The 24,406-nt window shown below is 36.2% G+C and overlaps 1 protein-coding gene across 1 annotated transcript in view; it reads left to right on the plus strand.

Annotated features, from left to right (window-relative positions):
• The window catches only part of CAMKMT (calmodulin-lysine N-methyltransferase), a 213,208-nt gene that overhangs the window by 2,997 nt on the left and 185,805 nt on the right, over positions 1 to 24,406 (plus strand). The window contains exons 2-3 of the mRNA XM_033053698.1: positions 2,908 to 3,074; positions 11,758 to 11,822. Coding sequence (XP_032909589.1) covers positions 2,908 to 3,074; positions 11,758 to 11,822 — 232 coding nt within the window. The remainder of the gene's footprint in view (positions 1 to 2,907; positions 3,075 to 11,757; positions 11,823 to 24,406) is intronic.

A 24,406-nucleotide genomic window follows, 5' to 3' on the forward strand; every position in this document is an offset into this window, starting at 1 on the left:
ACATGCCTGAGAGTGTATACCTTGCTTACCTGCTAATGTACTTCCAGAATTGAAAAATAAAAGCTAAAGTGAGGGCAGGTCAATGACACTTTTTTTCCTGAACAGAGGCACTTCCAACACAAATTTTTATCTCTTCCTGCTTTTCTCTCTGTGAAGGGTCCCTGTGCTCCAGATCTTTCTTCCATGCTTTTGTTACTCTTGAGTTTGTAAGTTATTTGCACTTGGATAAAACAATTTGATAAATAAATTATTTGTAAAAATAAATACTGTAGCTCCTAAGGATGATATTTAGAGTGCGGTTACAGGCTGTGTTGTAGCAGATTGAGTAGAAACTTTCTTGCGAGTAGAAACTTTCTTGCATGTACAAAATACCATGTTGCAGTCACTGCCGGAGAACTGGCAGAGTTTGTAAACAATGAGCTGTTACCGAATTTGGTTCTAGGTGCAGCTAGGCCTAGCACAAGGATATACGCAATTAAATACAGGGAATTTCAGCTGACTCTATGTTGTTTGCAGGAGATTCTTTTTTAGTAAGGTTTTGTTAAAGAGATACCAACCAGTTCTAGGTTTTATAGGGAGTCCTAAATGTGGTCCTAGTACTGTGACTAAATACCAAGGGTGTTGCAATTGAGATCTGTGGTAATATTTTACTGGAATCTTTGTAGAACAGGAGACAGGTGGTGATGAGTTAAGGTAAGTTTGTCACCTTTTGTGACAATATCAGTGGATAATCAGTGGATTATTCTATAGCAGCAACTTATCTTTGTAACCTTTGTGATCCTTTTAGGAACAGACTTGAGAAAAAATCCCCTTTGATCCATATGTTAAAAAAACCAGAGTTAGATACGAATAATGTAGCATATTCTCAATTTGTGCTGTTTTCTCAACTATACTTAGGGTTTTAAAAGATTTGACTTGCTGTTGTAATTTTCAGATCTTAGACCACTTGATTTTTGTTTGAGTCTGTGGGAGAAATGTTCTTTTGGGTATTCAAATGCTCATGAGATTTTTTTGCTGACCCAGAGAATGAATTTTGCAGAGTGGCTATAAGATGTCCCCGTACAACAGAAACTGAAAACAGAAAAGTGTTGTTGCCACTTTTTTCTTTCCCATTAGTAATGGCTTGCTATTGCTTTAAAGAAGTCCCCATACAAGACACTTTTCTGAAAATTAGGTCTTGCTGGTTTTCTTTAATTGTCAAGATAGTCCATTTGGTTTTCAGGCACACACACACAGCTATTACATGAAGGTCTTCATTTTGCTGGTCTTTTATTTTTGTTCTCCTGCTTTGATATTTTTGTGTTTTCCTTCATGTGTGTATTTTTCTCACGTGTTACAGAAGTAGTGTGGACAGCACCCAGACATTTTTAATACTTCATGGAAAATGCCTGTGCCTTTCATATGCTGAGACCTGCCAATGAAAATAGCTCCAAAAGCAGTGATCCTGGTGCCTCAGACCTGCTGTTAGGAACCAGCAGTGCAACAAATACAATTGTTCTGCTCACATATGTAGTACTTCCAAATATAGGTCATGGCCCCAACCCATAAGACTTTTAAATGCAAGTGCATTTTCAGTTAAAGGATGTCAACATAAGTTGAGTACAGCAAAAAAATCACTGACCTGTTATTTTTTTTTTTGGTACACATCCTGTATGCAAAGCTTCTATTTCAAGTTTCATAATTCTGGAGAGCTGTTTCTCATTTGATTTATCTCTAGTTGTCAAAAACTTGTAAATTGCACTGCTGTCCTAATCAATGGAGCTCTTCCTTGTACCTCTATCAATTTATATATTTATAGTGATGAGTTTATTTTCTGCTCTGGTTTTTTTTTTTTTTTTTTAATCCATCACTGGGGACTGCATATGTACCTTAATCTTAAAAATGCAATGCCACTTATTTATGTATTCTCTCCAATGTTAGGAGAAAGAAGTTAAATCCAGGGCACCTCTCCTTCCACATCACTGCCCTAAGGAATAAGTCTTTTTGTCTGGCAGGGAAATGCTGACTGTCTTCTGAGCAATGGTACTGCTCAAACCAGCTGAGTGCTGGGTTTTCCTGCACAGAGGGGTTGATACCTCACTCCTTGAAGATGGTTGAGTGCAGCAGACTAGGCAGGACAGAGAGCCCACGTTTTCACTTTCCTGAACAAATGTTTTAATCATTTAAGAAATGCAAATGGCGTTCTGTCTCTGTCATTGCCTTAAATTCTTCAGTTTCTTAGCACTGAACTTGGTGCTCTCAGACTGCTTTGGGGCTCACCTGAAGTCTGGCTCATGTGTCAGTCCCCTTATAGGGGCCTGGTAGGGGAATATACAGTTCTGGTATCTGAAAGTCTGGGGCCTGGGACAGGGAGCAATTTTCTCAACTTTGGCAGCATCTCTGCAAGTGTGCAGCAGAAGACTTCTAGGCTAGGAAGGAGTCTGTCAGGAGAACACACAGCACTTGGGCACCTGAAGATGATGTTTTGGGTTTGTCATTTAAATTCTGTGAAAGGTACCTTTGTTGTTGACTTTTTTCCTCCCTCTATAGGGACAGTGAGTGGCACAGAAATTGCTTTGGCAGGCACTGATTGGGCTATGAAACTTGGTAAAATGAGAGGGTAGGGAGAACCCAGCTTGCCCCTCTAATTTTTGCATGCATTTGCTGGAGTGTGAGTTAAAAAAGCAACTTTGAGTACTTCTGAACACAGCACATTTGCTTTACAGATATTGAGACAATTCATAACTCATTCTCTTGACCCCTGCCATCAATATTACTGTATTTGTTCAGGCTTGACATACTTGGTTGTTCATAACTACTAGCTGATAGCATAGCCATTATGGCTTGCCTCTTCACTTAAATAGGCCTGGGTGTGTTCTTTTCTTGGAAATTTCATTGTTAATGTTTAATTTGTTCTTCATTTCAAAGGTTCTGAGGAAAAAGCACTTGAAAGATGTGCATCTCCAACAAGTATCTGTAAGAAGGTTTGCATCGTTCAATCTCTTTTCAATAGAAGACCAGAATACAGAAGAGGAAACTGGGACCTGGGTTCAGTATAGAAGCATCTTTTATCCCGAGTACAGTGTCTCCTTAAGGTAACCACAGTTTAAGTTCTAAGTACTTTCTAAGATCTTGAGTGGACCTCAAATATAAAACTCGTTAGTCATTCTTCCAGTGTTTTGTGTAACTAGGGCATAGTTTGCAAATAAACCGGTAAATGTTATTTTTAGTTGTCTGTTACATTAAGGAGCTTGTCTGACTCTTCTTTCTGGTACATTTCACTGAAGTGGCGGAGCTTGACTGAAAATAATGATGCTTGTAGCTGAAACAGAATGCAGATATGAGCATGTATTTTATATTTTTATAGCTTTCTGGTTTTACATTCTTCAGCTATAAATAAGATATAAAAAAGCTGAACACAGTTATTTATGGTCTTAATAAAAATTTTTATGATGTGATGTTATTAATAATGTTTTAAAAGATTTTTGGCAATGATCTGTATTTTATTCGGTTTTCTTCTTAGTGCTTCTTTTAAAATTCAGTGATAACTTGGAAGCCAAATTCCTACCAAATAATATGTACTTAATGAAGTAATCTTTGTTTTATTAGGGCAGGTCATTTGTATTAAAGAAATTGACAATTAAAAAAGTCCATGCATACACAAATAAAACCACAGAAAACTTACTTCCCCCCAAAGAAACACTCTGAAGGAATGTAAATTCTCAGTAGCTTTGTTTATAAATCTTATTCATTGCTGTGTTTGCGGGGTTTTGTTTTTGTTTTTCTTTCTATGTTCAGTTTTGTATCTACCATACTTGGTTTGCCTCAGGTGGTTTGCTACAGTAACTTAAAAATCCCTGAATTGATACTTGCTCTGCAGCATCTAATTAGATCTCTGAAGGTGGAGGATTTTGCATTCTCTGCACAGTGGAAGATGTTCTGGAGAGCCCAAATCAAGAAGTGCATTTTTGTTCACCTGGGATTTTAATTTAAAGTCAAGTTTAGAAATTAAGATCAAACACAAAGAAGTGACCATCATTAAACTGCAACATTTTTGCAAGGGTTTAAAATGAACCCATGAGAAAAAACCAAACCATACCAAAAGAACCCCGCAACACTATATGCAGATCATTCTGAATTTGCATCTGGATATAAAATCAAGAACAAAATTCTTTAGAGCTTTATAAAGTCCCAATTTTCTATTTTCCAAGCTTACACTCAGTGATGTTAAGAGGGTTCAAAAGTGAACTTTTCCACTGGAAAACTGTAGTTTGTAATAGAAGTAGGTGCAGTGTTTTTCCATGTATTCACTTTTCCTGTAAACCAACAGTGCATGCTGTGGACTAATTCAAACACTGACAGTCTACATAGTGCCTTTGTGCAGTGTCCCTATTCCTTGTTTCTCTGTCTTCAAAGGCACGCTGGGGATAGGAAACACAAGGTGTTTAGGTAGAATTTGGGCTGAACAAGGCTACAGTCCCTTACAATGCAGGCCTGAACTCCTGTAGTTCACTGTCATGGCTTGGAACACTCACTGTCACTTGATCTACTTGTTCTGGAGTTTTAAGGTAGGAGATGAACTAAGGTTCACCTGTGCTGGCAGTACAGAAGCCAAGGGAATGTCAGACTGATCCTGCTCTGGCATTTGTGTGCTTCTGTTCTACCATTTTCTACATCATCATTTTATTTGGTGTTGTTTCCCTAGTTGTAGTTTCATTGATAATAGGACACAACTCAACTATAGACTTTGAACAAGCATGTTTATTTAGGAGTTATTTTATTGTATTTCTTTAATCTTGTTCAGTGGAAATGTATAGTTTCTGTGCTGGAGCAGGCTCACACCACCTTTCCAAAAATGAATATTGGAGGAGAACATGGATAGTGTCTTCTGGTGGGGATTTTATTTTATGTTTCCCCTGCATTTGTTTCTTTCCAAAAGATATTCAGTGATCTCTAAAAATAGTAATCACTGATCATTTTAGGAATAATGATCAGAACTTGCTTAGTCTTACACTTGTATATTAGAACGTCTTCTCCACACCAAAGCTGTGATTATACATAGAGTATCCTTATTATTTCAGAATATTGCAGGAGGTGAAGAAAGGAAGGAGAAAATACTGTGTTTTTTGCCAAGAACAAGGTATAAATAGACTGCAACAAAATTGACTTTACCATGAGTCAGTGTTAAATAAAGTTTCTTCCCTGTTTTTGCAGAAGCAGTAATTTAGGGGATCCGCATAGCAGTTTAACATAACAGGCCAACAGTTCTTCTTGTTGAAACTTGCATATCTAGAAGATAAGAAATCTTGGAGTAGTTGCTCCTGGATCTTTGAGAACTGATCATGTATTGGAAACTTAAGGATCCTCCTTATGTCTGCCTGTCTTCCCTTGGTTCTTCTCTGTCCATCGGCAAAATATTATTTATATAATATTAAACTTCAGAAGCAATTTTAGCAAGTTAACAAGAGCATAATATTAACAATAACTTCAGCCAGGTGAATCCAGAAAAGCATGTTTGAATAGGAAAGCCTTTTGATATCTTTTTGTCAGGAAAAAAAAAAGTTGCCCCTCTAAAATCTTGACAAAGTGCTTTGGAATTTTCATCTACATTTGTTTTCCTTATGCATTAACATCTTCTTGGAAAAGCTTATTGCATGTGTTCAATGTTAAAAGGGTTGTCAGCTAATATCTTGACGAGACTAAATACTTCAGAAAGTTCATAAGGTTGTTAGTGGCTTTTGGCAAAGAGTATAAAGGTCAAGCTATATCAGTTCAAGGGCTGTCAAAACTGATCAAATTGTATATTCAGATATGCTATGACCTAGCTGGAATTACTGCTCTAGAGGGGCTTGGGACCAGTTTGTCAGGCAAATAGAAGCTTTTGTAGGAACTACCAGTCATGTGTATGCTTTTCTGAATTTTGTTGGCTTTACTGTTTCTCCAACTAAATTTAGACTGGAGTCACATCTCAGAAAGAGGAGCTTATCCCATGTTTTTCTGTCACTAATTTATATTTTTTTTGATCATTCCTAATAACGAATCTTCCAAAGCAGAAAGTCAGAAGTCCCAGTATAAGGCAATTTTCAGCTTAAAAAAATTAAGCTGAATTTCTGTGCCATTTTGACTAGATCCTTGAAATGAAACATCATTGACTCATTTTAAAAATCCCCATAACTCTTCTGGTTAAACAGTGATCTCCAGTGTGCTTAATGAAATGTAGATTCATAATACATGGTAGAAAGGGGTCTCTTGATGTTTGTTTAGGCACTAAGGTGCTTCACAGTAGCTCTGGGGTATCAAAAGGAGTGTCTGGTGAGTGTGAGCCTATGTTAGCAGCGAAAGGTGTGTCAAAAGGAAATTTCTTGTGTTAGAATCCAAAACCAAATTTGATTAGTGTAGTCTCATCTGGATTTGCATTGTAGTCAATGTTCCTACACACTGCATCGTTGTCTTGATGTTAGCTGAGCTTTAGCTTTCCTGACCTGAACCCTGGATGCTCAGACAATTTCTGTCTGTTTCTCACATGCTACTTGACTTTGCTTCCACAGTCTGTAGGTTTCTTTTTGGTGTTTAAATTTGTCCAGGAGCTCTTGTTCATCCACATAGGCCTCTTTTCTTGTCTGACTTGCTCTTGGTCAGGATGCATCTTTCGAGAGGCAATCCTTGGATATTAGACAGCTCTCTTGGGCTCCTCTCCAGGTCTTTATCCTACGGTATTCTACCAAAGAGATCACTAAAGAGGCCAAAGTCTACTCTCCAGAAGTCCAGAGTACCTTTCTCACTGCCCTAAGGATCTTAAACTCCACCATTTTATGGTCCTGACTTCCAAGTCTTCCTTGGAGATTCACATTTCCCATCAGCCTGTCCTCGTTGGAAAGAACATAGCACTTCTCTTTGTCAGTTCCTCTTGAAAAAAAGAAGCATTTCAGGAACCTCCTGGATTTTTTATGCCCTGGCATGTTGTCCAGGTGTGGTTCAAAGTCCCCATGAAGGACCCCAGGCCTTGTTAATGTGAGGCTGCTCCTGTCCCTGTCTCTAGAGGGTTTCATCTGCTTGGTGTCCCTGTAGTGAATCCCCCCTATGATGTCATCACCAGTCCCTGTCCTCCCTTTAATCCTGACCCATCAGCTCTCAGTTGGCTCCTCCCCAGGGGGACCTCCAAGCACTCCAGCCCAACATAGACAGCACCAGTCTTCACATCTCCCCTGAGTTTTTACTCACAGAACTTTCAGGTGTGTTTGTTAGCTTTTTTCAAGTTCTCCTTAACTGTGGCAGTATTTCACTTTGCTGTTAAAAAATTGTGCATGTGCCAATTATGTGTTTTCTTAGTGATAGCAAGATATATAGTAAGTAAATAGAACTAATTAAAAATATTCATTTAATATGGCATTTCTAAATCCTTGTATTCTTCACCAGGAATGTGCTTTTAAATTTGAATTTTATATTAATAGTTTTAGCAATGAAGTGATTATAGACCATAAAGATGCAGTGTCTCACTGTGGAGATGGAGCCTGCTTTTTAGACAGGAAAATTGTTCTTTTATTGGAACTAAAAAAGAAGCAATCAATATCTTCAAATTTTCTATTTCAGGATATGGATTTGCTTTTAAATTGTAGGCTCATTTTAAGAAAACAGTGTAGAAATAAGTTATTTCTAGGGTAAAATATTTTCCATTGATCAGTCATTTGCTGTTTCAAATGCTAAAGTGCAGAACTGAAAAGAACAATGTCAGCAGGTTACAGGAAGAGTTAAATCTTTGTAAAAGGTGTTAAGTGTACTTTGCAAGATGTCATGCCTTTATTCTGAATATGAATGAAGCTCATAAAATATATCATAAAAGTATGATAGAAACCATTAGATGATTCTAGACATGTGGTTTAGAAATGAGGGGCATGCAGAGACACCACTTGTCTGTGGCAAGCAGTCTGTTAGAAGATGGTAGGACTGAATTCCACTGACTGCTCCTCCTGGATATTTCTGCTAAAACCATTTTGTTTTATTAATGGCTTTTTATTTTAAGGATAGAGATTTTAAAAGTGGAGGGATATGAATTTCATGGAATGCTGCCTACTTATTACAGGCAGTTTATGTGGATATGACAAACTTGCTTTCTTCCATTTATTGCATGCTAAGAGTTAACATGCAAATTTAGCAGCATAAAGGATTGGCCCCAGGAGCTGGAAATGGAGAAAAGAGATGAAAAGTGATTTGTCAACATGCTTCTTTTATTCACTAATCAGGCTATGACTGTTGCATCATATTGCCCAAGATACCTGTATTTGTAAAAAATAATTGTAGTCAAAGAAACTTTGTTTCAGGTTCTTGCCATGTTAAGCTGTGGTCTAGAACTGGAGTGAAAGAAGAGCTGACTTTTTCCTTACGCTCTGGCCCAGAAAGAGCATCTGATCAGATAGCAGTTTGCAGACAACTCTGAGGTTCTTAGTAGGCCACAGTGACAATTGATGGTGATATTCACCAAGCCTTTTTGTGAAGTACCCTTAACAGTAACTTTTTACCATTATCCCATCTTCCATTTTTCACAAAAATACTTTTCATTTGTATGTAGGTTAATCATGTGTGGTGATGTGTTGTGTTTGTTTTATTCGCTTTTCAATATTATGTGGAAATGTATTCTATCTTAGGCTTTATATGCTTTAGAAGTGAATATGGGCACGTACTTACTTGTGTTATTTTTCATCACTCAGTTAAAAAATAATATAAAAGAAGAGAAGGAACTTAACTTTTGTTTCATTCTGGTTGATGAAAAGCATATCTTAATAGTGACCTACTGAAGGATTTTATTTGTAATATCCATAGATATTTTTATATACATATAAAAGTCTGCCACTTGTGCTGCCTGAATTGGAGAGGAAGGAACATTAATATATTTACTCACTCTCTCTGACTTCATCCAAAGTTGATTTATTTGTAGTCCAGAGTAAGGAATTCTGCTTTGCTTTGTATCAGGAGAAACAGAGTTGAATTGGCTTATTGTTCATAGATTTGTCTTCTATTACTCACTGCCTCAGCCATAGAAATTTCTGCCTATTGTACCTTGGAGACTTCTTATAAGAACACTGTGAATCAGATTAACCATGCCAGCCTGAAATTCACTTTTCCCATAATGCTTTCCTGTGCTTTTTTTGAAGTACTTTGTTGATCTCAGCAATCAGAGCTTTGAACTTCTTTGAACTGTGTGACATCCATGACATGTTCTAAAGCACTGAATACTGTGGAAATTTATGGGAATTTAAGGGTTGGGGTTTAGTCCCGAGCTTCTGTGATTCCTTCCCTTGACTTTGATAATTCAGTTCACATGACACTTAAGATCTCTGTGTTTGTCAGCTGCCCTGTGGAAAGCTGTGATGGTAGCAGGCACTCATGGATACCAGATGTGCTGTATCCTGGCAGTTTTCTCTGGGTTTGGTGATGAGCAGCTGATGGGATGGGACAGTGAAGCAGCAGCAGTTACAGAACTGTTGAGGATGTATGTGCAGAGCAGAGGATCCCAAACTACCAGCTCTGTTTTTTAGGTGCAGGAATGAGTAGCACACTGTTTATGGCAGAATTTTAGGTTAGAGAACACCTGTGCATGTTCCTGTAACTTCACAGGTGCATGTAACTTTTAGTCTGTGAGTAAGGCCTGTGGTGGAAAAAAGTTGGGGAATGGCTGGTGCAGAGTTTGTCTGCAGGCTCCACTAGTACAGATCTCCAAATGGAAAAACATGGCTGTTGCTGTTTGGAAGTGTGTCTTCCTGAGCTCTCCCTTTCACAACTAGATCAGTTGCTGGCATGTTGCTTTCCTCAGTCCTAGGACTTGTCTGCAGTAAGAGATTATGCTCAATTCCTCAGTCTTTGGGTTCTACAAATTTTAAGCAGTTTTGGTTAGTTCTGTGGTTTTATAATTTCTTCTTTTTGTGCACCTTTTGACCCTGAAGTATATAAATTGTATTCTTTTCTAGACCAGGACATTTGACTTCTGTTTTTTTTTCTTCATTCTGTTGAACTATTGGTACTAGACTACTAAATTTTTATTCTTACATTTGTTTGCTACACTTGGAGAGTTACATGATAAATCTTCTTTAGATATGATTTATGTGCATAAAGATATTGGGGGGGGGGGGGGGGGGAAAGAAACCAAAAGATGTTATCCCAAGATTATCCTGCATGCCAACAGAGATTAAAATATTTCTTCCACAGCATCTCTCACCCTCCATTTGCATTCATTTAGAGATGAGACATTCACGGTTGTGTGAGAGCCCTGGACATGTGCAGAGTTACAGAGTTGGTAGGGTTCTGAGGAGTCAGCAGAGGAGAGTTTAAAGGGCAGCTCTGTGGCTGGCAGAACTACCCATCCTATCTCCTTTCTTGTCACTTCCCTTGCAGCAGCTCTGTTGCATTAGTTGTCCAATTTAATGGAAAACAAACTTACAAAAAAGAAATACATTAAAAATCCACATAATCCATCACCATTCTTGTAGATTTCCTCTGCAGAAAAGGCATGTAATTTTGGTTTGTTTTTATGTATCTGGGAGAAGAGCATTAATGTCCAGTTGAATCTTTTTAGTAGCTCTCATATTTTTGTCCCTGCTGATGAGCTCAGTTCAATTTAATTTGATTTTCATTTAAAAAAAATATTCTAGTTGCTGTTTGATGTTTCTTAAAATTTTACTTGTTAATTTTTTAAATTTAATGCTTATGGGTAAGAAGCTATAAATAGTAGGGTTTTCACAATAAATTAAATAGGCAATCTCATGTTTGCAGAATGATTGTTGTTTTGGTTTTTTTTTTCCATTCTTGCAGCAATCTTTCTTCAGTAAAGAACAGCTGAGAGAACGAGAACTAATTTTGTGGGTGCTAGAATTCTTGGATTTATTGCATTTTTTAAGTGTTTCACATTAGTGTGTTCCCAAACAACCTTAGAAGCTATATTTGAAACATTATTAAAACTCTATATTTTCATATTTTGCTGCCTTGATGAATTCCTTCCAGATTTTCTTTAATGCATTTTTGAAACAGCTGTGTGATCTGATTGTTGTAAACTTAAAGACTAAGACTTTGTTCATTTTGGGCTTAGATTAGTTTGGAATAATTTAAACAAGATTAAATGCTTTTTTATGTGTATGTCACTGCACATTTAAAGGCAAATCTTAGGTATGTTTTTATTCACTTTTGGTGCTTTTTCTTTCTGCTGCTGTCAGTGCTTTGCTCCTCACATTCTAAAATTTGCACTTGGTGTGTGAAATTTAGTAATTAATTTATTATCCTCACTTTTGGATGTTTGTTTCACATGGGTTATGCAAATGTAAAACCAAGGAAAAAGCAGTTCACCGAACACATTAATCTGTTTAATCATCAGCATTAATTTAATTAAGTGTTCTTGATTTTGTGGGAGAAAATAAGAATGTGCATACAGCTGCTGTTCAAAAATACTTTTTGGATTTTCCCTTTCAAAGAAATTGCTTTACCAAAGCTCTTCCTTTCCTCTGTGTGATTTCCACAACTAAATAAAAATTGATGCTCCTTGGAAATGTTTTCCTTCTGATAGTAGTTTCTGAGAAACACATCGATCCTGATTCATGGATTTCAGTGCTGGAACTTTGAAGACTGGTGATTGTCCCCTTGTTTTCCCCCTGGTGGCTACAGCAGTACCTGTTTGCTGCTTCATTGTGAAATGGGGTGGTGAGAAGTGAATGCATACAATAAATCTCTTTTTTGAAGATGGAGTTAATTTTTATGGTTTATGTGTCAGTAAAGTCACTATTTGTTTTCTTCCAGGTTTCACAATGGCCTCTTAAATGTTAAAGATGTTCTTACAAGTTTTGACAACACGGGGAATGTCTGTAAGTCACTGTTTATTTAAGTACAGTACTATGGTGATCAAAGTCTAACTGTAGCAATATAAAACATTTCTGTATGAGCCCTCAGTAGCCACTTCATTTAGCTGGGAAGCTCCTTCACTGTGGTCAGAGTTACCATAGCAGGAGCACAGTTTATGTAGCACAGTTGTTTGTGTTGGATACACCCTTAAGTTCTCTCAGTACAGGTTATTTTTGGTTGTGGCTATGGTGGGAACATTAGAGCAACTGGACTGTACTGGATAAAACATTAGTTTAGCCCATTGATTTGTGTTGGCCAGAGGCCAGCTGTGACTGTGTGAGGAACAGCAGTGTAGGGACATGGAAAGCAATCAGGGGTACTTGTAGCTTGGAGAGCACAAACTTGAATCAGAGAAACACAAAAGAAAGCACTCAGTCAAGTTGTGAAATTCCTCCCTACAGAATGTTTTGAATCCTCAAACATGAAATAAATTCAAAAAGCAAGGGGGAAAAAATTTGCACAAGGAAGATTTACTGTTAAAATATACAGACATCACTTATGGCTTAGGAAGTGCTGGGTGTTAGGAGAGTTAATGGGGCAGTAGGACGATATGTTTGTCCTGATCTTTCACTTTTGTCTAAGTGGCTGCATTAACCTGAGGCAAGATGAGCTCTAAGTGGGCCATCAATGTCTGACCCAGTAAGGCTCTGCTTCAGTGTACTTATTAATAAAATTATCTATGCTATTAATGGGCTTGAATTATCAAATTGTGGTAGTCCGTAGAAACAAAGCTGAGCAAACACACTGAAACATTTTTGAAGTGATGAGTAATTGCTATTATATAATTAACATTCAGACATACACACATAATTGTTGTTTGGTTATTCTGCCTTATCTTTCAGGTTGGTTGGTTTGCTTTCAAACAAGGAAACTGATAGAATAAAGTTGGTGAAGTTTGCCAGATATTCAAGATATTTCCCCCTCCTTATCAAACCAATGATACAGAAACTGTTTTGCTATATATGTGCTTTATCTCAAAATTCGAGTCTTAGTATTTCAAAGCTATGTTTCAATATACATTAGGTCATTTTATAACAACTTAAGCATTTATTTTGAACAACAGAGAAAATACTTTGTGTGTGTGTCTAAAACTGTTTCAGGTAATGAATCAGGACAATGTAATGTGGTAACATGATTTCTTGCTCTTTGTGTGGTACTGAGTTTGTGCTCAATTTACACAGAGAGCATTTACACAAAGAATTGACTCTGCTAAATTTTTCATATGTTTTCCTATTGATGCATGTACTGTCAGCTCTTAACTTCTTCCAGTGTTTCAGCTACTTTTTTATTGATTGCAGATGGTAGGACAAGACATACTCTAATAGGCACTCCACCAGTGCTAACACAGAAGAAATGTGACATTTGTAGTTCTCACTGTTTCTCTTTTTGTACAAAAATTCACATTTGTCCTTTTGGATTCAGAATTGCTTTGAGGGTTCATGCTGTGCTATTATATATAGTGTTTGCCAAGTCATTTCCAGATTCACTGTTTCCCATTTTGAAATGTCTCTGTAAGTGTCTGTATTGATCTACATATTACTGATTTATGCTTGTTTTACTATGCGCTCTAGATTACACTCTATTAGTGTAACTATAAAATTGTTATCTTCTGGCAGCATGCAGTACTGGCTTGGAGTGTAATAATCACACTTTTTTGCCACCACCTGTATTGAATAAATGTTCTCAGTATCCAAACTAGAGTAACTATGTGTCTGTCACACCATCATAGTAAAGTTCCCCTGACCATGTGTTTACTGAGCTGCTGTATTTGCGTCATACCTGACGGAATTTCTGTGCACTCCCATTATTCCTTTATTCAAATTGGCTCTTTCTTTGATCTTTTCCTATGTATTTCTTGACTCTGTGTTAACCCACTGTGGAAATGATGAGGTGTTATGTTGCCCCCAGAGATAACTACTGTTGTCCTTCTAAAATTAGGTTGACTGTTTCTTATAATTTCTGCAGTGTTCTACAAGAACTTTTTATCAAACCATAGTGTACTCTAAGAAACTCCCAGATATTTCTGAAATGGTCTTTGACAGTATCAGATTATTTCTCCTAATATCCAATGCTAATGGAGCTAGCCAGAACTGAATGTGTTATCACAGCAGTGTGCTCCATGAGGGGGATGCGCTGAATAATTACAGACTTCAGTGTTCTTTTGGGACACACTGCATGGCCTGCATTTATTTATTGGCCACTAAGCTTCACTTAAATGACTTGGACTGAGTAACCAGAAAACAGGGAAGTGTTTTAGGGTTCCATGTGTTTGTTTTGATTGCCATACTGAATACTTATCAGCAAGATTAAAGCTTTTCCTAGAAGTTTACGAAATAATTTTGTATTAAACAAATCAACTTTTGTAAAAACTTAATTTTGTTTTAAAACGTAATAATTTGTTTCAAATAATATGGTTTTGGGAAGTTTTTTTCTTTCTTCTAGTAAGTACTTTCTGTTAAAACAAGCTCTTTCATGGAGTGTTTCTATGGTCTTTCTGTTTCCCATGTTGTTCTCTGTGCTAATGGTCTTTGACAGCTACATCACCATATACCATCAGAAGAAAAGTGGTAGAGCAGACTCCAGTTAATGCCACTGTCTATATTCCCAGTAGGTATCAACTCAGTACAAGATGTGCCACTAGCTGGCAGCATTATATAAAATATCAATAAGCAGCTTTTGAGGAATACTTGTGACTGCTTCCAAAAGTGCTGCTTTACACCAGAAAGACTTCCAGATAAAAGTGGGGGGAGGCAACTGCAGTAACCGGTCAGTGGTGTATTGCAGGGTCCCAGTTGTTAACTCTGAAAATTGCCTCTGCACAATGGCTCATTCAAACTTTGTATTTGTACACCTACACTTGTATTCTGTCTTTTTCTAAAAGATTTCTGAAGATGCATTTGCACTGTAGGATTGCCACTGTGAATGAAAATTCACATTACAAGTTGCAATGGGTTTTCACTTTTTTAGAAAAATGTGGAAATTTTTTTCTCTCTCATCCTTTGTGGGAGAGTGGTTTCCACAAGACAACTCCAAATGAATTCTCCACACAGACAGGATGCAGTGCTAAATGCATTTCATTCAGCTTTAATTCTATGCATAAACAGGAGGTAGGGAAAAGAGGACTGAAATGAAGGAAAGAATCAGTCTGTTCATTTTAGACAACAATATGCCATCTGTTAAAAAGAGATGTCCTATCTCTAGTCCTGAGATAATCCTTTAAAAGAACTGATGCATCCCAGGCAGAAGGTTTGGTGGTGGCACTGTGGGATAGCATCAGCTGTCCCCCGGAACCACATGCCACGCTCATCCTGGCAGAAGAAATCCTCCAAAAACTGAGGAAAATTCTGTGAGGATGAGCTTTTGAGGGTGTCTCCTTCCCTTGCCTTTCCAAGTGGGAGAAAGCAGTTATAACTGAAATGTTTATATGACTCTATCCTGGAAGCAACCATTGCAGATTATGTAAACATTTAAATCAAGTGAAATGATTGGGGCCAAAATATAAACCTCTCTACTATTTGCCCCCAGTCTAAGCAAGCTGTGTAAAGGAGAATTTTAATTAGTGAAATACAACATATTTTTGAATTTTCATCTAGTATGTTTTTGTTTGATGTTATCACAGAAACAAGATATTCCAGAATGCTCAAGTAGTATAAAATTGAAAATATACAAATAATAACAAAACATTTTCTTGTAAACTGCACGCAGCATTAGTTAATAATTTCATTTTCAAGAAACAACATGTTCAACACATTTTATTTTCTACTTGGCTGAGTGTACAATTATATGTTTTAGAACTAAAAGAGCAGCAGAGGGTGCTACTGTTACAGAGCTGCCCAAGCACACACTCCAAAATTGTAGCTCCTGTAGGCAAGTAGATCCTGTAAACACTTCAGCTTTTCATTTGGGATAGATGTAAATAGGATAATTTTAAATTCTGTTACCTCTGTTTATAGAGGAAAACAGGTGATTTACATGAAATCCAGGAAAAGTAGAATTATGTACTTCTTTCTTGATTTTTTTATTTTAATAGTTTAATTGGTGGAAAATGTTACCTAGTTTCATGAAAACATAGTGTCTGGATATAACTACTGTTAGAAACTGTTTTTATTTATGCTAATTTTACATTTAGAAGTTCTAGTCTCTGCAACAAGTTTTTTTTTAATTGTTGTTTGTGGATGGTTTTTGATGTCTTTGCAAAATAAATAGGCTAGCTAAACTGAAGAATATTTTTGCCCTTCATATAATATTTTTCATGAAAATAACATAAAAGGAGGATTTTTTCTTAAATTCCAAATTTGCATCAAGTTTTTTTGGAAACACAAATCAAGACGGGAACAAATTATTTTTCTCTGTGAAGTTTTCACTTTTTTTCAGTTTATATTAATTAAAAAAAATACTTAAACTGGTAATTACACAGCTTTGTTTAAAATTTACTTAGGAAAAATATTTAAAAATCTACTTTAAAACAAAGAACTTTTTTTTTCTTTTCTCCATTCTCCCAAATAACTAAAGCAAGAAGGATATCTTCTTTCTGGTAGTATATGAGGATGGGTTTAGAGAGCTACTTGTTTCTTCAGAGCTCTCCCTGTGTGCCTCACAAATCTGAGCTCCTTAATGGAGAGATGATGGCAGCCACTGAATGATCATGCTTGGAAGGATAGATGCCATAACATGATCTGGGGACAATCACCAGATGACAACCTTTATGGCAGCAGTGGTGCCCCTGTATTTCATGGAATGGTACCTGGAATCAGCCAAGGAGTGGAGGGCAGTTTTCAGGTGCTGCTGTGGAAGCTTCCCATGTTGTTTTGAGTAAACATGTGGTTATCAGTGGTGAAAAGCCTGCCAGCTGGAATATGCTTCTTGCCCCTCTGTGCCTCAGTCAGTATTCTCACCTGAAGAAACTGCCACCCGTTGTCCTCTGAGCCTTCTCTGATTCCTCTGGTGTGGCAGTTGGAAATTATTTACCATGTCAGAACCTCAGAGCCCCTTGGAAGTCTTCAACAAAAAATAAATTGTCTGGAAGAGTGTTTGAATAGCAATGATACATGTTGTTTGGAATGAAATGTTGTATTTATGATACCTACAATTTACTATTCACTATGCAGCTTCCTTTTAAATAAAACATTTCATGATCAGGGTTAAGAAAAAACAGCTGTTTCCTCCCTCCCTCCTTCATCCAGTTCACTTCAATGATTCAGTTTACAGCATCATCCCAAGCAGTCACGTTGACATAACCGACATGAGGCATATGGAATGGAGCAGAAAATAAGTAGATGGAGAGAAGCAGGCACCTTTTAAATTACTCTTACTACCAGAATTGTTTTTATGAGATTGTTCTCTGATGGAACATCAGTGATTTTGTCTGTTTTAAGTACTGTCCTGAAATATTCAGCTTTTCCCCACTCACTAAAATATTTTGTTTATGAGGAACCTGTATGTGAAAAGAGAAGTCATAACTGTGGTCAAGGATCCTTTTTTCCTATGTATTCCAAATATTACCTGTCTTTGTGCCTCTACTTTCAAGCATGGCACCAGCTTAGAGAAGTGGGAGGTGAAGAAGCCCAGTTGAGCCCTTCTGAGTACCCTCTTTCTTCCTGGGTCAGATTGAAGTTTTTGCAGGAACTGATTCTCCTGTTCAGGTTATTCCGATGAGAACCTTTTGGTAAAAATATGTGAATCTCTCAGAGCAACAGCAGTTACTTCTCTGTGTTGCTGAACAGTGTTTTTTACCTTGGCACTCTGATTAGCTATGTTTTGGCATCATCTGTTGTCTTAATCTCGAAAAAGTAGTTGGCACCAGTAGGTTTTTAAGTATACTACTTGTACTAATCTTATGCAATGTGAAGTATTTTTGAAAGTGTTCCATGTATTCTAAATGGATTACCATGAAAAATTGGATCTTTTGATTTACCTTAATTAAAATTTTGGAGATACAGTATAACACCTTAAATTAGGTTGGTAGGAGAAGAGTATGAATAATTTTAATTAATTTCATGGGTTTTACTTTTGCTTTAGATATCTTAGTCACCTCTTTAATTGAGATAGGGCAGGATAACAATGGTAAGCATGTCTTTAAGATGCACTGTTATTAATTCAGCTTAGTCTTCTAATATACTTTAGAGTTTTCTCTGAAAATATTTCAAATTTGAGTATAATTGAAATAAATAGTTTCAAATGAATTTTATGTGTGCTGGGTTGTTGCCATTTGTGTGCAACCTGCATGTTTCTTTGTAATTGTTCTTTTTGTTCTCACAATTCCTTTCACTTGCCATGTTCTAGCCATGCTTTCCATGCTGCTTTTTGCATCTTGAGTATCTCCCTTCTGTTTGACACCACCATATGTTGCTGGTGGTTTCTGACATTTCTCTGTACTGTATTATAGTCTTGTCAGTGGCTGGAGTGTGGAGGTAGCAAGGGCAGTCCTTGTTATTTGTTTTCTCTATACAAATGCAGCTGAAATGTTATGCAAAACCTTGCTTTGGTTTTGTTTCAAGTTTGGTTTAGAGAACTTTTCACAAGTTGCACTGTATTTAATTTTAAAAAATCATATTAAAATGGGTCAACTCATGTCTTCTTTTGAAATGTCACAGTGAAAGGTTTCAATTTAATTCAGCACCAGTTCCTAAAATTGTGTTTTAAAAACTCTACTTTGAGTAAAATATTTCTGGAAATGAGAATTTGAAACCTTTAGTGACTATATCGGTTTGAAATGTTTTGTCTGATGATAGTTGTGACTGAAAAATATGATGAAAACTGATCTACCAGTGACCAGATGAAAATCTGATGTAGATCTAGTATTCATGCACTTAGCTTGATAAATTAAATGCTGTTATTGACAGTATGTACATTTAAATAAAATTATATCAGGTTTAAGCTATTCTTTAAAAAATATTTTCAGTAATATGGAAAGAGGTGGATAATACATTATTTCAGAAATATAAAGAAGGAATTTTTGGTAAACTTAGTGGATTAGAAGAGCGTCCTACACAAATGGTTTGGTAAATAGAAAATGTGTGAGGAATTACTGAAGTCCAGCCTTGTGGTTTTTAAGACCATTTGCAAAAGGTTTTAGGGATTATCCCATAAACAGTGACTTAGAACACACTGATTCTAGCAATGGTGATTTCACATCTACTCTCCTTACTGGTAGAAAATATCTTCTCATATCTAATGGTAACCTTTTTTTACTAAAGCTTAAACTTATTACTGGTTTGGTCCTTGGCAAGACTGAAATTTTCTTTTGCAGTAGTGTTTTAGGTATATTAAATCATCACATGGTCTTGCCTATATCTTCTTTTACTTACAGCTAGCAAGCCAAATCCTATCATGTTTTCTTAAGCTACTGTTTTTGCTAGGCTCTGGCTTTTCTTTAGACTCCACACATTTGGTTTGTATCTTTCTTGAAGAGTGTTTGTCAAATCTGGGCATAGTGTTCCAGCTGAGACTTCTATAATGCTAAGTAAACCAGGAGATTTTGTTTTACAGCCTGTAATCCCAATATTGAATTTTTGTCTTACAACAGCATGACTTGTGACTCATGTTGAGCTGTTGATTTGCCATAAAATCCTGGTCCTCTTCAGAAGGAATCAGTTATTCCTAAATGTATCTTTATGTAGCAGATTATTCTTACCCATTTTTAAAACCCAGGTGTTTGTCCCTGTTGAACTACTTCCTGTTTCCAGACTTCTTACAATTAATTGCTTTTATCCTTTGAAACCTGTCCTTCAACTTTCTGGACTTCTAAAATTGATAAATCGCTAATGTAATAATAGGCATGTTCCTTTAGGATCAATGAAAACACTGAACAAAGCTTAGTCTGCTGTAGGCATTTATGGAAACTCTACCTGTTACATTCACCTGCTTTTACAGCAAGCCATTGAGAATTATTCCCATTATTCACCATAGTCATTTTTCTTCACTCATCTTAATCAAATTTTATTTAGCCTGTTTCTTATGAAATTGTCAAGACTTTCTAAAGTTTTGATACAAGACATCTACTGCTTCTGCCCTATAAACAAACCCCTTATCTTGTTCCTCTGGTGAATGGTTTTTAATTAAAATCTGTAATTTATTTTTATTGTTATACTTTATCATGACATATGCAACAAAAGAATGAAAAACATGAATCTGTTTCAAGTTTTTAATTATGTGAAGATGAGGGAGAGGTTGAATTGAATGAAACATTATACTTAATTATTGAATGCATAATTGTCTTATGTAGTGAAAGCCACCTGATGATTCTTTGCCTTATGATTTCATTCATTTTCTGAAAGCTGTAATTTTAATTATTTATACTACAGATGTATCCTATCTAAGCTTCTATGCATAGTTCTGTCTTGTAGTTCTTTGGTGTCCTGAAGGAGAACTGCAGCTACTCTGAGCTATGTACAGGTTTTGTGACGTTTGGTAATCCAGCAAAAATTAGTATAGGATTGTAAAATTGTAAAAGACATCTACCTTAATATCCTTTATTTCCCATCTCCCTACTTTTAATAAGCGTGACAGAAAGTGAAATAATGCAAGGTTTGGGGTTTTTAAATATTATTATTTTGTTTGGGGCCTTTTTGGTAATTTGGGAGTACTCAAATGTGTTTCAGCCTTTTGCACCAGAGGAATAGAATTCTGTAATAATATTCAGGACTAAAAGGAAAGAGAAATTTGAGTCCATTATACCTTTTAACACCAACTCCTTGTCTATTGTATTTTTTGTCAAACTGTGACCTGTGCTTTGAGTTGTTTACTTTATTCTCATCTATGCTAGTACTGGTTGAAGATGTGTTTCACTATATGAGGGGCTCCTTTTTACCAGTTAGTTTTTGGGCTCTCCTTTATACTTAGGCCAATTCCCATCTTTTAAGGCAGTATTTGTTGTCATGCTTAAATGTGTGGTTTATATCAGCTCAGAAGATAATACTGTAGTCCCCAAAGCACTCTTCTTATTTTTAATGAATCCATACAATATTCCATTTGTGAAACAAATGTTAGATCCATTTTAGAGATAGGAAATAACTCTTAAGTCTCTATTTGTTACAGAGATGTTCATGGTTAGAAGTGGGAGGCAGAACCAAGCCATCTTACAGTGGTGGCATGCAGACAACCACCTGACTTTTACCCTTTCTCATATAAAGGTCTATTGCAAGATCTTTGTTAAATTTGCAGTGTTATATTTTCAGGAGTGCCTTCTCATTTTCAATGCCACCCATTTGGGATGTCAAAACTGAAGGACTTAGAGCTGTGTCAAAAAAGAGTCTTGGGCATTGCTGAACTGAACTTTAGATGCTCTGACAATAAAATTTAGTCTTCGTTCCAGGGAGGAGGCCTTCCTACACATGCAGTGGCATGGCCTGGAATTCACCACAGCTGACACTGAGACTTGTGTGTCATTAACACTCGCTCTCTTTTGTAATTTCAGTTCCTAACTTGATGCATTCACAATCTCAAATCCTTTCCTTTATTTAGATGCTTCATCTGTGTCTGTCAAAAAGAATAGAAGGTGTAACTTTTTTTGGTTTGTTTAACCTTCAATTCTATGTAGAATTGATGTGGTTTCTGACATGAGTCTAATGGTTGTAACACTCACAAGATAGTTTCCTGCAAGAAGGGGCAGTCAGCGCACCTGATATTAGCGAAGAGAATGGGCTCAGAGCTTTTATGTACTCACTTACTGGAGCTCCTTTTAAACAGTAAGACAGGAAACAAATTACCAGATTTATTGGGTGATCCCTCATGACAGTGTATCAGGAAAAAAACTTACTGCAATCTGCCTGTAAATATGAATTTAGTAGCCTAGCCTACCTCACCATAAGCTCATTCAAAAAAATTTACCTGTTCATACAGCTACAACACTGTACAGTCTTAAGCCATTTTACAAATCAGCCCCTTAGTATAAATTCTGTCAGGCTAAATACTGGAATGTCTTCATAATAAAATGTAATAGAACAAAGCAGCTTGTATACAGGGTCCTTATTTTTGCTGTATTTTGGTTCTCATTTTCAAATTGTGGCAATTTGAAGCAATTTGTAGGTTTACTTACTATTTAATTGGACATTTCTGAAGTAGAAATTATTAATTCCTTTTGTTTGTGTGGTTAAAGACTGCTAAAAATGAGCTTAGCCAGATAAACAGAGAGAGTTTTATTACTACTAAGAATTAATTTGATAATTTTGTCCACAACCATAATCTGCTTTTAAAATCATGCATTATATTTTCTGTGGAAAACTCACCAAGATAAATTCCCTGTGGGAAAGGGATGTGTGCAGCTGCTCATCTCCTGTAGGAGAAGCTTACTTACTGACAGGTGAATGTGAGTCCATTTTATGATTATTTCCTAGGTTAAAGTAACAGAGGGAGATTCTTAATCTTAGATTGTCTCAGAAAATATATTTATGTAGGTGGATTTTGGCTGTTTTTGACTGGACTAGTGCAGTTATTTTTTAAACAGCAATGAACTGTCAGTATTTATGTACTGTAAAATTTCTCCTTCTGCCAGCTGAGATTAGCAGGCATTGCATTTACATGCACATCAGTGAGGAAGTGCTGAAACCAAAAGCCAACTATTTATATAAAATAACTCCTACCAGGGCAGAAGATTAATTATCTTGATTAATAATAATGTTTGTTATTAATTTTGTAATTAATGTTTGTTGCATCTGATTTTAGATTAATAATAATATTTGAAAAAAGTTGAAAATTCACAACTCTAAGGTAGAACCTGAAGCTTGCATTCAATTTTTTTTTTTGTTGGTTTTTTGTTTATTTTTTTTATGTAGGACATTTGCCACTTTCTTGAACTGCATTTAAGTTTCATAAAATGCAGTTCTTATTGTTGTTCCTAAAGAAACTCTGACATATAGCTATCAAGTTAAAGAACTTATGAATGTTTAAAAGCAAGTGCATGCAGCAATTTAATTATTCTTTGCTGTATGTAGGGACACTCCTGAGGAATAACTTTTCTCATGAAGAAGCAGACTTTTTCTTTACTATGAAGTTGAACATTAAAATGTGAACAGCTTTGTAAGCCTTGACTAAAAAGTAATTACATGTAAATTGTAGCAGAGCAAAAGGTAACAGTTTACAATGGTTTTAAGCTGAATAAAATCGTCATATAGGTTTGGCATTTAAAAATGGAGATCTCTTTTTTAAATGGACAATAAAATGTATTGTCTTTTAATATATATAATTCAAAGAAATAAAAACAACAGGTATCCACTAAGACAATAGAATCATATGAATCAAAGCAGAGATGGACAACTTTTGGAAGCCGTCCAAATAATGCCTTCTAATTGTTTGCTCAGATAAAATTCTTGTTGAATTGTTTTCCTTGTTTTCAAAGCACCTGTTGAAAAATAAGTGTTTATCCTTCCAATTCTCACTGAATTTTTCTGTTCCAGAGTTAGAAACATGCTGTCATACCTAGCATTGAATAAAAAGTAATTTATAATAGAAGTATTGGATATATTTTCAAGATTAACTATTTAGCAGATACTTCATTCACTGCAATCTTTGTTGTTACTCACAAATACTTTACAATGTAAATGCTTGTGTAGTGCAGGAGCCAGCTGCACATCTCCCATGTAATCTCCAGAAGTTGTAATATCTGACACGTTCCATTGGCAGGCAAAAGCAATTATGATAGCAATCAACATATATAATATAGATTTTCAAATACTTTGTTTTGTTGACAGCACAACAGTATAGATAATTTCATGGAGTTAATCTATGTGTTTTAAGTTGTTGTGATTGTCATTATTTCAAGAATGTGTTTCCTCATAATTACTGTAGTGTTTCCTTTTGAGGATTCTCTTTATATGCTCTTCAGAAAATGATATGGTAAGTATTTTGTATTGAAGTACACAGGTACACATTTTATGGTTTGTTGGGGTAAGGGACAGCCTAACAGAAAGGAGAGATATGATGTCAATTAATTCTGGAAAGCTTATCTAGGATCAAATTGAACTGCTGACGAGTAAGAATAATTAATGAAAAATCTGTGTTTTCATATATGAATTGTTTCTTAGCTTTTTTCTTTTTTAGAATAAACAGATTTTTCTATGTTTGGTATTTAAAGAGCTTTGTTGTAATAGTTGGATGTGAACTATCAAAAAGAAGTAGGCAGAAAGCTGGAAATGATAAGACCAATTATCATAGAATGGTTTGAGTTGGAAGGGTTCTTAAGGACTATCCAGTTCTAACCCCCCTGCCATGGGCAGGGACACTTTGCACCAGACCAGGTTTCTCAGAGCCCCATCCAGTTTGGCCTTGAAGACTTCCAGGGATGGGGCATCCACAGCTTCCCTGGGCAACCTGTACCAGTGTCTCACTCCTCTCACAATAAAGAATTTTTTCTAGTATCTAATCTAAACCTGCCCTCTATCAGTTTAAAACCATTACTTCTTGTCCTATCACTACATGCGTTTGTCAAAAGTCCCTCTCCAGCTCTCTTGTAGCTCCCTTTAGGTATTGGAAGGGTTCTATAAGGTTTCCCCAGAGCCTTCTCTTCTCCAGGCTGAACCACCCCAACTCTCTTAGCTTGTTCTCATAAGGA

This window comes from Catharus ustulatus, chromosome 3, assembly GCF_009819885.2.
Source record: "Catharus ustulatus isolate bCatUst1 chromosome 3, bCatUst1.pri.v2, whole genome shotgun sequence".
NCBI classification, from domain to species: domain Eukaryota; kingdom Metazoa; phylum Chordata; class Aves; order Passeriformes; family Turdidae; genus Catharus; species Catharus ustulatus.